The sequence below is a fragment of the Lynx rufus genome, unplaced genomic scaffold (assembly GCF_022079265.1).
Source record: "Lynx rufus isolate CCGP_SWC_20201006 ecotype Redwood Valley unplaced genomic scaffold, mLynRuf1.p SCAF_8, whole genome shotgun sequence".
Lineage (NCBI taxonomy): Eukaryota > Metazoa > Chordata > Mammalia > Carnivora > Felidae > Lynx > Lynx rufus.
Window position 1 is genome coordinate 15,329,907 of NW_025814896.1, and position 13,202 is coordinate 15,343,108.

The 13,202-nt window shown below is 43.2% G+C and overlaps 1 protein-coding gene across 1 annotated transcript; it reads left to right on the plus strand.

The window, feature by feature from the left end:
* Positions 1 to 1,241: 1,241 nt before the first annotated feature.
* Positions 1,242 to 9,749, plus strand: WFDC8 (WAP four-disulfide core domain 8). The gene is made up of 6 exons (XM_047069142.1): positions 1,242 to 1,327; positions 1,492 to 1,601; positions 4,431 to 4,571; positions 5,858 to 6,025; positions 8,490 to 8,630; positions 9,610 to 9,749. Exons 1-6 carry the CDS (start codon positions 1,242 to 1,244, stop codon positions 9,747 to 9,749), a joined length of 786 nt encoding a protein of 261 aa, XP_046925098.1.
* Positions 9,750 to 13,202: the final 3,453 nt, after the last annotated feature.

The following is a 13,202-nucleotide window of genomic DNA, read 5'->3' on the forward strand; positions in this document are numbered from 1 at the left end:
AAGTAAAACTGAGGCTCAGTGAGGTTCAGTGGCTGAGCCAAAGGCCACATAGCTGGCAAGCGGGGGGTCCACAATGTGAACTCAGGTCCAACCTCAAGCACTGCTTTTGACCATTCCATACCACTCAGGAGTAATCTCACACAATCTCATCTAATTCTCACAGTGACAACAAAGCTGCCAGGTAGGTGTATCATTTCCATTTCCTAGATGAGGAAACTGAGGATCCGCATACAGCTACACCTGTAAGTTACCAAGCCAGGACCCAAAACCAGTTGTCACTGAGTTTGGGGCCATAATTGCCATTGCGAACAGTCCAGGCATTGCTGTAACATTCAGAGAGGATACAGGATTAGAATTCTGGTGGCGGGGGTGGGAAACGATAAATTGCTACAAGTCTTTCCCCTTAGGCAGCCACGTAATACGGTTCAGGAGATCCGGAAAGGACTCCTGGCAAGGTCTGAAGTTCCACCAATAATATAGGTGCATTCTGGGCATGATGACGTTCTCTGTCTCTCTCTTTCTCTTCCTGTCTGCCTCCCTCCTCTCTTGCTGTTTTCAAATTGCATTTATGCATTTATTAATTTAATTTAATTTGTTTAAGTTTATTTATTTATTTTCAGAGAGACAGAGAGAGAGAAAGAGTGAGCACCCACGAGTGGGGGAGGGGCAGAGAGGCGGGGAGAGAGAGAATCCCAAGCAGGATTCTCTCCACAGACAGCGGGGGACCAATCTCACAACAGTGAAATCAGGACCCGAGCCAAAATCAAGAGTCAGATGCTCAACCAACTGAGCCAGACAAGTGCCCCTCAAAACGCATCTTAGTTTGAGAGGTAACACTGTATGGCCTTATCAGTTCTTCACATCACAAAATGAAACAGTACATAAGGACCAGGAAGAGACATATGGAAATGGGATTGAGTGAGTGGGGGAGGGTCGTCTATGTATGAGGTGCTCTAGGAGTATCAGAAGCTAGGCTTGGATAACAACAGAAAGGAAATGAGGGATCCTTTGGTTAACCCTCGGTCATCTGGGACTTTTTTGCTCCTGGACCATATGGAACATGTCAAGGCCCTCCTGAAAGTCTCCTACCATGAGTTTCTTGCCATCAGTGGAGCAAGAAAAAGGTGTTCTCTCGTGTCTGGGGTTGCCCTGGGAATGACAGTGGGCAGACCAGCCCTGCAACTGTTCCAGACAAATCCCTGTGATCACTGATATGTGACCTCTCATGTAGGAGTAACACAATGGGCGAGGGTCCCGGTGGGACATGGACCATTACCGGGACAGAGAGTGGGGCCAACAGGAGGGTCCTGGGCTTGAAGGGCCTGCCGTACTCTCCACGTGACCTCAGACAACCCCCTTCCCCACCGTGTATCTTGATTTCCTCATCTGTGAACTGAGGGAAATGGGGACCATCTGCATGGTTCTCAGCACACCCTCTGTATCTCTGTCTGGCTTGTGCCTAATCCCCACGCCTCCTGTCACCCCACACAGGCACCTTCCTGTCCACAGTTCAGTCTTCTCCCCAAGGAATGTAGTGTTCCTGCTGCTTCTTCTTCTCTCTTTGGAGGAGACATCTTCATCGCCAATGAAAAGAGTCAAAGGTGGGTTGAGGGAAGCTACGGCTGCCCCTTCTTCAGGAGGCCTTCCTGGGACTGAGGGTCAGACAGCAGGCAAGGACTCATGTCGGATGAAGGAACTTCTACTGTGGCTTCAGAGGACTAGCCCTGCTCACCCACCCTGGGACCTTTGAATCCTTCCCTGACTGGAGCCCCCAAATTATTTCCTTAACTTTGCCTCATTTGTATCTTTTCCAAGTTAATTTTTTGGAGGTGAATCAGACACTGGGGAGGACCTGAGGTCAGAGGACAGTGAGGAGGAGGTGGCACAAGTGGAAGAGAGACATGAGCGGAGGTCGGGAGCTGTCTTGGAAGTGGTGGCCAAGAGGGGAAGCCATGGGACTTGGAGAGAGATTAGGAGGAGGAACTGACCCGAGTCCATGTCTGACAGGATGCTGGGGTGACAGAGAGGGAGGAGTGAATCTCAGGGTTCTCTTGATAGCCTGGGGGCATATTGATGCCAATATAAAGATGGGAGCAGAGAGAAGGAGGCACTGCTGAGGCATAGGGAGATGCTAGTTCAGTTTTGTACATGTGGGAAAAGAGGTCTTATGAGATGCCCAGATGTATGTTGCCAGGTGGTTGGATATGTGTCTTAGCTGGGAAGTGGGGATAGGTCAGGAGGGAGGCATAGGAACCACAGATAGCATTGTGGGAATGGATGTGGTCTGTGGGAAGTATGTGTCAAGGGATGACAGCAGAGAGCAAGACCCAAACTTTGGGGAGCATTCCCAGTAGCTGCAGAGGAATCCCCAGTATGTGTGCTTCAGGGGAGACCACATGGACAAGCTAAGTGGCTGGAGAAGGCTGGCTGGGAGGGAGGAGGATTCTAAGTGGGAGCTGAAGCTGACAGAGGGGGAAGGAGCTAAAGTGTAGAACCCAAAAAAGGTTTAAATGCCCCCAGAAGCAGGAGAGAGGTGGGCCTGGGTAAAGTCAACACTAGGGAGGAGACATTTGTCTTTATAATTCCAAGATTTCTGTGCCTTTTTACCTCTTTGGATGTGTCCCTCTTTGATTTGCTTTGCTCTCGCTGTGCCCAAGCCTCGAACAGGGATTCCCAAGTAGTAGCCTACATCATGATGCCTAACTGCTTCGGTGTCACCAGTGGCACTTTTAAAAAGTTGAGTCCCTCGGCTTCACTTTCTTGAGATTCTGATTCAGGACATGGTCTATATTTTCTAAAAGATGCACAGGTGTTTTCAATACACAACTCAACATTAGTAACCATATACTCAGCCTCAGGGCATCCTTGGAGGGTGCATGAAGGGTGGTATGAAGGCTAAGAAATATAACTGGAAATATACTAACAATTTCAATTCATCCTTCATCCACTATATTTTCTCATCTGACCTCATATTTTTTAACCTAAGAAAGTAAGAGGGTGATACTAGTGATAAATATGGTCTTTCCAATGCTAAACTTCTATAATTCCAAGTCAGTGGTATCCAAAAGGATCATGCTTCTCCAGTAGATCTCACTGGAGGGATGCTCAGTTTAGAGCCTCATTGCCCCCGGCACAGGGTAGTAGCTATCTCTGGCTGTGTAACACACTACCTGTAGTTCAGAAGTCTGGTGTGGTGCGTCTGGCTCAGGTTCTGTCTCTGTTCAGGTTGTCACCAGGCTGACATCCAGGTGTCAGCCAAAGCTTCAGTTTCCATCTGGGACCCAGGGTCCTCGTCCATGCTTACTAGCTGTAGCAGTTGCACTATTGAGGTTGCTTCCAGAGGCCACCCTTAGTCCAGGGCAATTAGCTTCTTCCATCCTCAAAGCTACTAATAGCATGTTAGATTCCTCTCACCCTTCGAATCTCTCTTACCTCTTCTCTGTTAATCAGGGGAAAACCCCTCCTTTTTAAAGGACTCGACAGCTTCGGTCTGGCCCACTCAGATAATCTCTGTATTTTAAGGTCAATTAATTTGGGACTTTGCTCCCATCTATGAAATTTCTCCACAGCAGTACCTAAATTCATGTTTAATTCAATAACCAGAGGATGGGAATCTGGGGGGTGCAACTTTAAGATTCTGCCTCCTACCGGGACGGATATGAGGCAGCCATGTTTAACCCTACAAAGGGAGGAAGCAATCCCATACCTGCCACGCTGTTCCCATGTGCCAGGTACTGTGATGAGTGCATTACGGACATCATCTTCCTTAATTCTTATAAGCAGACTGTAAGGAAGAGATTGAAATTCTCATTTTATAGGTGGAAAGCTTAGGACTCAGAAGGAAGACTTTTTTCTCCAAGATAACTTAGCTAGTCATGTTGGAGTCAGGCTCCCACGCCAGGTCTGTCTTATAGTGCTCCTCTCGCTGCACCATTCCTGCCCACTTTAAAGATAACTGTGAAGTTACATTGTGGAACTCAGATTGTTCTCGAGCTCACAAGGAGTCAGGGGCCCAAATCGGGTATCGCGACCACAATATTCCTATTTCCATGATATTTACACCACTCCTCACTAATTTCCCTGTCAACTGAGATACTGGAGGCGGAGGGATTAGACATTAAAATATTAAGTTTTAAGAGGAGAGAGAAGTTCCCAAACTTAAGGTAAGTCTCCTGGTCCCTGCTGTAGAATCTGAGATGCTTCCCTTCCCTTTCCTTTTTCCAGGAAACACAGTTTCCTGATTCAGATCAATCTAAATGAGCTACAAGTGGTGAGAGGCAGACCCAGCCCATAAGATAAGCAAAGCAAGCACTGAGGATGGAAGGTAGAGGAGAGGGCTGAGGGAATGTCACTATTCCCCTTTGCCATGGGGGGCGGGGGGAGAGCTGAAACTCTCAAGGGATGTGAATGTGGACATTGTTCTCTTGCAGAGAAACCAGGAGTGTGCCCCCATGAGAGGATCACCTGTGAAACTAAAGTTCCAGATTGGTGCCAAACTGATGGGCACTGCGTGGAACAGATGAAGTGCTGCTCATTTGCCTGTGGGAAGAAGTGCATGGATCCACTCCAAGGTAGTGGCACCAAGGCTGAGGGCACAGGTGCCTTTTGAGGTGTCTTACTTCCTGCCCCGTCTAGAACTTGCTGAATGATTCCCTTGAATGGTAGGACAAAGAGGCCAGGGCTCATGATTTTCTCTTTTTCTAATTATATTCCAACCCTCAAGTACAAACAGTGAGTCTAAGCATGGTGGATGGCAACTGGATAATATTGATGTTAGTCTTCTTGGTTCAACATTCAAGCATTCACAAATAACTAATACTTGTCGTACGCTTCCTATGTGTCAAGAAGCTATTGTTGCCACTGTGGTAAATGTAAACCCCAGTCAGCTTAGATGCTGGTCTTATTTTTGGACTCTTTGGCCTTCAAAGAGGTTTTCTGGTAACTCAAAGTATAGAGCATCTCATAAGAGGAAATTGTGCATTATAGATATAGATATCCATTTATTCACTCAAAAAATATCTACTGTTAGTGTCCTTTGGCCAAAGACCACCAGGAACACATATGTATTTGAACAAGTTGGATTTACTACTCATTGCAGTGAGGGAGAATGTTCACCATAGACAACCTGAGAGATCTCAGTAAGTAGCTGTTGGAAAGAATCTACTATGGGATTGAGGCTTTGACTGAGTAATTTGCAGGGGTGGATTTGGTCTATATGGGGTGTTGTCAGAAAGTGGGGCAATTTTATGATTATCTCATGTGATCTTATCTACAGAGAAGGGAGGCTAGACTGAGGATAAAGCCATAATGTAGAGAAACATAAATCACTCACAGATGTTGGGTATTCTGTGGCTTTCACAATTACTGTTTTTGGTCTCCCTTTATCATGGTCCCAGAGTGACCTTGTTTGATGTAGCTGTCTGGTGAGCTGGTTAATATCTGACAGGGGCACACCATGGCTCAGCTGTGAGCTCTGATCAATTTCCAAACATGAGAGATTGTTTTTTTTTTTTCCTTCTTGATGTTTCATTCTATCTATGTGCCAGGCACTTTGTTAGGCACTTTGGATATAGTCATTGAACAAGTCTTGTCCTCCCAAAGCTCAGGCAGTAGAGAAGAAAGATCAGCTCCAAAGCACCTCATATGCTTTTCACTATGACTTTTGAAAGGTGTGAATGATGCTCAGAGATTCAATGCAACGTAGAGTATTTGTAGTAGAGCTAGGCTAGAAATTTTATTGATGATGGTCTCCTAATCACTTGGATCTAATACCAAGAACTGCACAAAGGTGAGGGCCTGAACCCTTCTTTGTTTTTGCTACCCTTTATGTTCTTCCCTCTTTGTTTCCTGCCCTCAGAACCCTGCATGCTACCCTCAGACCAAGGAAACTGTAACAGTAATATCATGCACTGGTATTTTGACAATAAACATCACCTCTGCAAACCCTTTACCTATGGAGGCTGCTATGGGAATGCTAACAACTTCATCAGCAAGGAACACTGCATAATGGCTTGCACATTAATTGGTAAGACTTATATGCCTGGCCATCTGAGGGCCTAGTGTAACTGGAAATAGTACATCAGAATATTCATATGCTCAGGCTTTAAGGTTAAAATGTTTTGTTCAACTCTTAGCTCAATCATTCACTGAACAGGTGGTCTTGGGTCAGTTTCCTGTTTCCATGAGCTTCAGTTTTCTTGTCTACAAAATGGGGGGTCATGATAGTATTGACCTGATGGAGTTGTTGTGCCAGGAAACTGAGATAGTGCACATACCTGTTGAGTGTTACCTAAGTACTTACTCAAAAATGAAACATAAGCAGGTCAGCTCTGGTTTCCCAAGAAGTAGGGATAGAGCATGGAGTAGGTGAAGAATAGGGTGGAGTGAAGGTGAGGGCTGTGGATTAATTCCTTACTATAATGACCATTAGCAGTAATGTTGGGAGACAGTGTCTTACAGAGCTTAAGTGACAAATGATGTGGATAAAAATCCCCCTTTTCCCACTTACTGCAAATTTCTTCACCTGTTTGAGTTTCAGTTCCCTCCCCCATAATACTGGAATAACAAAAGTCATTGCTGAGTTGTTGGTATGATTATATGTGATCAGGACACAAATATTTGACATGATGGCTGTTCAGTAGTGTCGGTTTGCTAAATGGTAATAACTGAGGTTATTGTTTGCTAAATGGTAATAACTAAATGGTAACAACTGGCCGTTGATGTTCAAAATGCACAGCACTGTGTGACTTTACAAAGCAGCACTAGAACTTTGACCTCAGATTCTGCAATGCAGGCTGAAATGTATACCATCACCTCCATTTTACAGACATGAAAACAGAGAGGTAAATTTAGTTGCCCAAGGATTCACAGTGGGTCAGGGGTAGATCTGAAATTTTAATTCTATAGGCCTAGTGAGCCTGAATGGCCAAGGCAACCTTGTGGCCTGACCCTTTGTGGGAGGCTGTAAGGAATTATGGCACTATAAACTAGACCTTGGCTCTCTCTCAGAAACCAGAAGAAGAGGCCAGGGAAATTGGTTTGAGCTGGTTTGGGGGAAATTTATGTTTAGACCTCAGAAAGAACCTAACAATAGTTTTGAGAGTCAAACACACCATGGTCTGTTAGAATCTGACCTGAGGAGGAAGAAGAAGAAGGACAAGGAGGAGAAGGAAAAAGGGGAGAAGGGGAGAAGAAGAAGAAGGAGAAAGAGAAGAAAGAGGAGGAGGAGGAAGATAAGCAGTAGGAGGAAGAAGAGGAAGAGGGAGGAAAAGGAGAACAGGAAGAGGAAGAAGAGGTAGAAAGAGAAGGAAAGAGAAGAAGAAGGTGGAGGGGAAGAAGAAAGGAAGCACCTCCTATCCTCATAGAATTTGCAATCAGATAAGGACAACAGAAAACATGAACAAAATTCTAAAGAATTCATTTCAATACCATCTCTACCCTAGTGACTCACACAGTTGTATCTCCAGCCTGAATCTGATTCCCAAACTCCAACTGCCTTGTCTTCTCCTCCATCAGGATCTCAAAAACATCTCACACTTCATTTGTTTAAGAACCACTCATCTTTGCTCTCCCATCTCAAACCTGCTCTGTCCATACTTCTCTCCAGCTTGGTTGAAAAAACAAAACAGGGGCGCCTGGGTGGCACAGTCGGTTAAGCGTCCGACTTCAGCCAGGTCACGATCTCGCGGTCCGTGAGTTCGAGCCCCGCATCAGGCTCTGGGCTGATGGCTGAGAGCCTGGAGCCTGTTTCCGATTCTGTGTCTCCCTCTCTCTCTGCCCCTCCCCCGTTCATGCTCTGTCTCTCTCTGTCCCAAAAAAATAAAAAAACATTGAAAAAAATTAAAAAAAAAATAAAAAACAAAACAAAACAAAACAAAACAAACTTCTAAGTAACCCTTGATGAATCAGCATTGCGCTTTCTCAATCCACATCCATTGCATTAGGAAATCATTTTAGATCTACCTTGAAAATAGATCCAGGGGCACCTGGGTGGCTCAGTTGGTTGAGCAGCCGACTTCGGCTCAGGTCATGATCTCGCGGTCCGTGGGTTCGAGCCCCGCGTCCGGCTCTGTGCTGATGGCTCGGAGCCTGGAGCCTGTTTCAGATTCTGTGTCTCCCTCTCTCTGACCCTCCCCTGTTCATGCTCTGTCTCTCCCTGTCTCAAAAATAAATAAACGTTAAAAAAAATTTTTTTTTTTAAAAAAGAAAATAGATCCAGAATCTAACCACTTCTTACCACATCAACAGCTGCCACCCTGGTCTGGGGAGTCATCTTCTCACCTGGGGCTTCAAACACCCAGCCTTACTCTCTTTCTACTACATCCCAGGAGATGGTGAGGCATTACATTCCTTCACAGCCTACCAGAGGTCATCAGGGTAGAGTGAACCAAGTGGCAGAAAGAGATACTAGTTTGGAGGGGAAGGGAAAGCTGTTTAAAACAGTGAGATGGGCTGGGGTTTGAGAGAACTCACATCTGCTCTTGTTTTAGTCAAGAAAGGACATTGCCCACTCTTCCCTTTCAAGAACCGTATGGAGTGTTCATCTCTGTGTAAGAGTGACATCGATTGCCCCCAAAGTGACAAATGTTGTGAATCCATGTGTGGCTTTGTTTGTGCCATGGCCTGGACAGGTGAGGACTGGGGGTATACCTCCCAAAGTCTCCGGGGCATATGCTAAGGATGTCATGTTGTCCCATGGAATAGGAGATACCCCTTCAGTTGACCTTAGGGGTCTCTTGGGAACTTTTCCTTTTTTAATGCCCAATCACTGCTCTTGTGTTGTCGTGCTGATCTCAGGAAACTTATTTGCTAGGCTTCAAAGACAATCATGCATAGTATCACTCCCTATTTTTCCCCATGAGAACTTATTTATTCTAAGTCGCATCTTCAATGGCTGACAGGTGACAATACCCACTTATTTGTACAAAAAAAAATGATAACCATTAGGTACATTCCTAATAAGCCCTTATGTCTGCGTAGAACTTCAGAGCATGTAGAGCATATCCACATCCTGTAGGTATGCTGGAGTAATGATTGGCAGCAAAATGTTGTTGGGGCAGAAGTGAACTCTGTAGTTTCTGAGGTTAGGTCTCACTCCTTCATGTAGTGCTGAGTTAGTATAGTCTTGTCCCAGAGATTGCTAGTGTTTTGAGGTACAGCACAGTATGGTGGAAGAAATCCAAGTCCTTTCAACTGACTTCAACTCTTCTACTCATTTTCATTATGGCCGTAGACAACTCATTTTCCCTACATGATCCTCAATTTGCACAGTTTATATTTAAAAAGGAAGTTCTGGGTGCTCTCCCATATTCCTTTTATCTCTGGTAATCTGGGATCAGATAACCCAAATAAATCCATTAGCTCTTTGAGGGCCAGCAGGAATCCTATCAGATTTTGTAACTCAGAGATGTCAAGCCTTTTTGATACTCCTCAAATTATTAGCCATAGAAAGTTGATACTCTGCCTTGTACAATCTATTGTTACTCTAGGGGGAAGGGTAAGAGACTTCATCAGAAGAAAGCCCTGTTTAGGGTTCCCCAAATCTCCCAACTTTGTCTGAAACTATAATCAAGCATTTCAAGATCAAGTGTCTTATTTTATCCCATAAAGCCAAATCAGGTTTCTGCCCACACAAGCCTGTGGCGTGTTCCACATTTGATAGACCCAAGTGCCTTCAGGATAATGATTGCCCAGTGTCACAGAAGTGCTGTTCACATTGTGGACTGAAGTGCCTGGAACCTCAAAAATGAATAGTAAGTGGAAACCTTGCCAAGCTGTCTTAAGAAGTATAACAATATTTTATTCCATTGATCTATGTGTCTGTTTTTGTGCCAGTACCATACTGTCTTGATGATTACAGCTTTGTAATACAGCTTGAAGTCTGGAACTGCGATGCCTCCAGCTTTGGTTTTCTTCAATAATACTTTGGATATTTGGGGTCTTTTCTTGTTCCATACAAATTTTAGAATTGTTTGTTCTACCTCTGTGAAGAATGCTGATGTTATTTTGATAGAGATTGCATTGAATATGTTGATTGCGTTGGGTAGTATTGACAATTTAATAATATTTGTTCTTCCAACTCAAGAGCATGGAATGTTTTCCTATTTATTTTGCATCTTCAATTTCTTTCATAAGCTTTCTAGTTTTTCTTGTATAGATCTTTTACCTCTTAGATTTATTCCTAGGTATTTTATGGGTTTTGGTGCAACTGTAAATGGGATTGATTCCTAGATTTCTCTTTCTGCTGCTTCATTATTGGTGTATATAAATGCAACTGATTTTTGTGTGTTGATTTTATATCCTACAACTTTGCTGAATTCATGTAATCAGTTCTAGCAGTTTTTTGGTGGAGTCTTTTGGGTTTTCCATGTAGAGTATCATGTTGTCTGTGAAAAATGAAGGTTTGACTTCCTCCTTGCTAATTTGGATGCCTTTTGTTTCTTTTTGTTGTTTGTTGCTGAGGCTAGGACTTCCAACACTATGTTGAATAACAGTGGTGGGAATGGACATCCTCGTCATGTTCCTGACCTTAGGGGAAAGCTCTCCCTTTCCCCCCATTGAGGGTGATATTAACTGTGGGTCTTTCATTTATGGCCTTTATGATCTTGATGTATGTTCCTTCTATCCCTACTTTCTTGAGGGTTTTTATCAAGAAAGGATGCTCTATCTTGTCAAATGCTTTTTCTGTATCTGTTGAGAGGATCATGTAGTCCTTATCCTTTCTTTTATTAATGTGATGTATCACATTGATTGATTTGTGGATACTGCACCAGCCCTGAATCCCAGGAATAAATCCCACCTTATTGTGGTGAATAATTCTTTTATTAAATTTTTTTTCCAACATTTTTTATTTATTTTTGGGACAGAGAGAGACAGAGCATGAACGGGGGAGGGGCAGAGAGAGAGGGAGACACAGAATCGGAAACAGGTTCCAGGCTCCGAGCCATCAGCCCAGAGCCTGACGCGGGGCTGGAACTCACGGACCACGAGGTCGTGACCTGGCTGAAGTCGGACGCTTAACTGACTGCGCCACCCAGGCGCCCCTAATTCTTTTAATGTATTATTGGACCTGGTTTGGTAATATCTTGTTGGGAATTTTTGCATCCAGAAATGGACCCACAAATATCTGGCCAACTAATCTTTGACAAAACAGGAAAGAATATCCAATGGAAAAAAGACAGTCTCTTCAGCAAATGGTGTTGGGACAACTGGACAGACGTACAGAAGAATGAACCTGGACCACTTTCTTATACCATACACAAAAATAAACTCAAATGGATGAAAGACCTAAATTTAAGACAGGAAACCATCAAAATCCTAGAGGAGAACACAGGCAGCAAATTCTTTGACCTCAGCCGCAGCAACTTCTTACTTGAAATGTCTTCAGAGGCAAGGGAAACAAAAGCAAAAATGAACTATTGGTGCCTCACCAAGATAAAAAGCTTCTGCACAGTGAAGGAAACAATCAGCAAAACTATAAGGCAACTGACAGAATGGGAGAAGATATTTGCAAAAGACATATCAGGTAAAGGGTTAGTATCCAAAATCTATAAAGAAATTACCAAACTCAACACCCCTCCCCCCAAAAAACAAATAATCCAGTTAAGACATGGGCAGAAGACATGAGTAGACACTTTTCCAAACAAGACATTCAGGGGCACTTGGGTGGCTTGGTCGGTTGAGTGTCCGACTTCGGCTCAGGTTATGATCTCACAGCTCTTGAGTTCGAGTCCCGCGTCAGGCTCTGTGCTGACAGCTCAGAGCCTGGAGCCTGCTTCTGCTTCTGTGTCTCCCTCTCTCTCTGCCCCTAACCCACTCGCATTCTGTCTCTGTCTCTCTCAAAAATAAATCAACGTTAAAACATTTTTTAAGAAGACATTCAAATGGCTAACAGACACATAAAAAGATGCTCAACATCACTCATCACCAGAGAAATACAAATCAAAACCACAATGAGATGCCACCTCACACCAGTCAGAATGGCTAACATTAACAACTCAGAAAACAACCAATGTTGGTGAGAATGTTAAGAAAGGGGAACTCTTTTGCATTGCTGATGGGAATGCAAACTGGTGCAGCCACTCTGGAAAATAATATGGGGGTTCCTCAAAAAGTTAAAAATAGAACTACCCTACACCTAACAATTGCACTGCTAGGTATTTATCCAAAGGATACAAAAGTGCTGATTCTAAGGAGCACATGCACCCTAATGTTTATAGCAGCACTATCAACAATAGCCAAATTATGAAAAGAGCCCAAATGTCCACCAACTGATGAATGGATAAAGATGTGGTATACATAGATACACATACAAGTGGTGTGTGTACACACACACACACTGTAATATTACTTGGTGATCAAAAAGAATGAAATCTTGCCATTTGCAACAATGTGATGGAACTAGAGTGTATTAATCTAAGTGAAATAAGTCAGAAAAAGATATCATATGATTTCACTCATATGTGGAATTTAAGAAACAAAAGGGATGAACATAGAGGAAGGGAAGCAAAAATAAGATTGAAAAAAAGAGAGGGGAAACAAACCATAAGAGACTCTTAAATACAGAAAAGAAACTGAGGGTTGCTGGAGGGATGTTGGGTAGGCGGATGGGCTAAATGGGTGATGGACTTTAAGGAGAGCACTTGCTGGGATGAGCTCTGGGTGTTACATGTAAGTGATGAATCACTAAATTCTATTCATGAAATCATTATTAGACTACATGTTAACTAACTTGGACTTAAATAAAAAAATAAAAACAAATAAATAAGTGAGGTTGGATTAAAATATGAAGAATGGATTCAGAAATATCATTTGTGAAGCAAAAACAATAGTATATTTAGAAGCAATGAAATGGAAAAAAAACACGACAGGTTCTAAGAAAATATTCTTGATTAAAACAAAGCATTTGAGATAATTTTAAAAATTGTTGGGGAAAAAAAGAAGTATAACAATATTTAATGAGTTTACTTATATTTTATATATAATCATATCTGAAAATGATGAGTAATTTGACTCTCTTGTTTCCCAATGTCATGACTTTGTTTTCTTGTCTTTTTGTATCATGTAGAGCCTCTGAAATAATGTTGAAAATAAAGGTAATGACATCTATCCCTGTCTGGTTCTTTATCTTAAAATCAGTGTCTCCTGCAGTATGAAATGTCATTTGTTGTGGGCTTTGGGATAAATAGATTTTACTGCACTTG